Source organism: Sceloporus undulatus, unplaced genomic scaffold (assembly GCF_019175285.1).
Source record: "Sceloporus undulatus isolate JIND9_A2432 ecotype Alabama unplaced genomic scaffold, SceUnd_v1.1 scaffold_6559, whole genome shotgun sequence".
Classification (NCBI taxonomy): domain Eukaryota; kingdom Metazoa; phylum Chordata; class Lepidosauria; order Squamata; family Phrynosomatidae; genus Sceloporus; species Sceloporus undulatus.
The window spans coordinates 1-3,120 of record NW_024809478.1 but is presented as its reverse complement, the minus strand read 5'-3'; the positions used below and the strand labels follow the sequence as shown (position 1 = coordinate 3,120).

General features: G+C 38.9%; 1 protein-coding gene across 2 annotated transcripts; it reads left to right on the top strand.

Annotated features, from left to right (window-relative positions):
* The first annotated feature begins 928 nt into the window (after positions 1 to 928).
* Positions 929 to 3,103, top strand: LOC121918241 (transcriptional coactivator YAP1-like). Of its 2 annotated transcripts, none has more exons than XM_042444321.1 (2): positions 929 to 1,398; positions 2,695 to 3,103. In XM_042444321.1, exons 1-2 carry the CDS (start codon positions 1,109 to 1,111, stop codon positions 2,714 to 2,716), a joined length of 312 nt encoding a protein of 103 aa, XP_042300255.1. In that variant the 5' UTR covers positions 929 to 1,108; the 3' UTR covers positions 2,717 to 3,103. The 2 variants fall into 2 exon arrangements, with proteins under 2 accessions (XP_042300255.1, XP_042300256.1); XM_042444322.1 differs by lacking the exon at positions 2,695 to 3,103 and adding an exon at positions 1,708 to 1,908 and having other exon boundaries at positions 932 to 1,398.
* Positions 3,104 to 3,120: the final 17 nt, after the last annotated feature.

Below are 3,120 nucleotides of genomic sequence, written 5' to 3'. Positions count from 1 at the left end.
TAGCCCTCCCCATTCCCCCATTTGTTTCAAAGGGTTATGCAGAACTGTGCAAATGATAGCATAGGGGTCTGCAGGGTGAACGATTAGTCAGCATTACTTCCCCATCTTGACTGTTAAGAGACCTCTAGATCAAAGATTCTTCCAAAAAATGAAAGGACTTCTTCCTTTAACAGAAGGAAGCCATTGGATATGGTTTGCAACTGTGGCTGACTTCCCTTCCCTTGAAAGGAAAAAAAAAAATCCTTCCAATGTCTTTTATGCAGATGTTGGGGAAAAAATTCCTTAAGTGCTTTCAGATTCTCCATTGGAAGGCAAGATAGGAAGGCAACATTTATATAGATTTTGCTGTTGTGGAGGGAGGGTTCGGCAGTTTAGACATTCTGAACTTATACGGGGGGCAATTTGTGATCCCATATCTAGCTATTTTCTGAAGTGGAAGTATTTGTATGATCTGCCTCAAAGATTCAGTAATAAGAGAAAAGTCAGCCTGATGAACACTGAGATTTGCCCTGCCCTGCTTTAAATCACGCCTTGCTTTCTTTTCCTCCCCCATCAAATCTTTTGTCATCTGGAATACATTTTAGCAAAACCAGACATGTATTACTGTTTGCAATGTGGACCTCATTTGTCCCATTTTGTAATACTATTTAAATAGCTTTCACAGCTGTCTCCTGAAGTCCTTGATAAAGATGTGGGACAAAGGAAGGGGAAAACAGAGAAAGGAGAAGGAGACAGAGCCAGGTACTCCATGCCTGAAGGAAATAAGAACTACCTGAAAAATCTTAAAAGTGTATACACACATGCATACTTATATCATTCAATTTAAATGTTTTTGCAAGATGTGTCTCAGAAAAGATTAATCCAATTCCAGTCCTGCATCTTGTCATGGCCTATATTTAGACATAGACTTATATATATGAAATAACTTTATTTCTTTTATACTTTATGGGTATGAGAGGTACTGCTCTCATACCCATTCCAGTGTTAGCTTTGGCTGTTTTCTAGTGAAGGGACTGGCACTGGGGTGTCTATTGATTGTTGCTTGTAGGATTGTGTTGGGAGATGTGTCAAGATGAGATGAGGTGTATCTTAACATGGTGCTGACATAATGGGTATCTGGCTATGCTGTGAACTGAAGGAATTGCTTAACTTTTTACAGGCCAGCACAGATGCAGGAACAGCAGGAGCCCTAACTCCTCAGCATGTCCGTGCTCACTCTTCTCCAGCCTCACTGCTGGGAACAGTTTCTCCAGGAGCACTCACCCCTTCCAGTGTAGTTCCTGGAGGTGCACCATCTCAACACCTTCGTCAACCATCTTTTGAAATACCTGATGATGTCCCTTTACCACCTGGTTGGGAAATGGCAAAGACACCTTCTGGTCAGAGATATTTTCTGAAGTAAGTAAACTTATAACAGGGATTGGATGACTAACATTTGGGCTCTGTCCCCCCCCCTCCCCCGACTGTAGTCAGATTTTGTGTTTAGCGTGTGTTTATGTAAGGCTGCTGTTCTTTTTTTAAACAATGTAGATCATGGCAAAAATTATATTTTTCAGCTACAGGGTCAACTTGCAGGTTTCAACTTGCAATATGCTTAAATTGCAAAGATGAAAAATTGCATATCACTTCTGAATACATTCATAGTATTGGAAGTTTCTGGCTGATATGGAAGAGTCCATATCTCATTGTTGATTGCTTACTTTGCAGTGACGGAGAGCATGGTTGAGAGAGGCCTTTGCCAGGAATCTTGAGAGCTACTGGTGTCTACCTCTGCATAAGACATCTTAATGTGTTCATACAACTTTTGGAGATTGAAAGATGGGAGTAGGGGAGTCATGCATGGGGGGCAGTGTCTCACTTTGTTTTTTATTTGAGTGAATAAATAAATAAATACATTTTTGCCTCTTGGCATTTTTGCCACCTTATTTTAGGGGGAATTGGAAAGAGGGTAATCATAGAAAATTGCTTCTTCCTCTCATCTGTTAAGAGACCTTTGCTAGATTGAACATTCCTTCATGTATGAAAGCAGACTTTCCTGATTTGAGTATGCTTGGAAGAGTCATAGTACATAAAGGAAAACAAGTGCAATACATACACAGAAACTTATAAAGTAATTAAACATATGTTCCAAATTATAAAAGAAAATCAGGTAAGTTGTTGGTTTGCTCTTTCCTCTTCTATAGGTTTTAGAAACTTTGTACAGTATTTTAATGTTTTCAGTTGTAGCCACTTTAATCCTGAGAGAAGGTTTGCATCCTTATATTGCTGCTTTTTGTGTATTGGAGCTAATTCTATCCCTCCTGTATGCCTTGCTTAGCCAATTCCAATAGAGAGAGCATCCATAATCCATTGGGTAGCCTTTTCCTTTTATGAGGAATAGTTTTATAAAATTGTAAGAATCTGTAATTGATGTAGTGCCCGTTCAGGATAGAGATTATTAGCCCGTGTACGCGTCAGTCTGCAGGAAAGCATTCCAGCAAACCACTAACTGTTGCTTTGAATTTATGGATGGTGGTGGTTTCATTTCTCTGCATGTCTAAGGCAAATGATGAGTAAGTGTACTTGTGGTGATTTGGGGTGAAATAAGTTTTCTTATCTAAGCTTTGTTGATACTACATTATTGTTTCTCCCTTTCTCCAAGAAACTTAGTGCAGCATATTCTCTCCTACCCCTCACCCCATTCTATCTTCACAGCAACACTGAGGATATGTTATAGAGAAAGCAAGAGAGTGCCAAGATCTTACAGTGAACTTCATGGCCAAGCAGGGATTTGAACTCAACTCTATCCATTGTACCACATTATATCTCTGTGTACTTATTTGAATCACACAAGTTAAGTGCTTTGGCTTAAGATAAATTGTTCTATGGCAGAAATTTCCAAAAGAGAAATGCAGTGAGCATGACCTGGTATAAAGAAAGGCCTTTGGTAACATTATCAGCTGGCTTAAACCAACTTAGTTGTGAACATGGCTAGCTATGAAGGAATATTTCAAAATGAAATTGGAATAATTTTGGGCTATCTAGAAAGCTTAACAGAACAATTATAAACAGTGCAATCCTATACATTTTGTTGTACTTAGTGATAGCCCATAACTCAAACATATAGCACATTTTAATAAA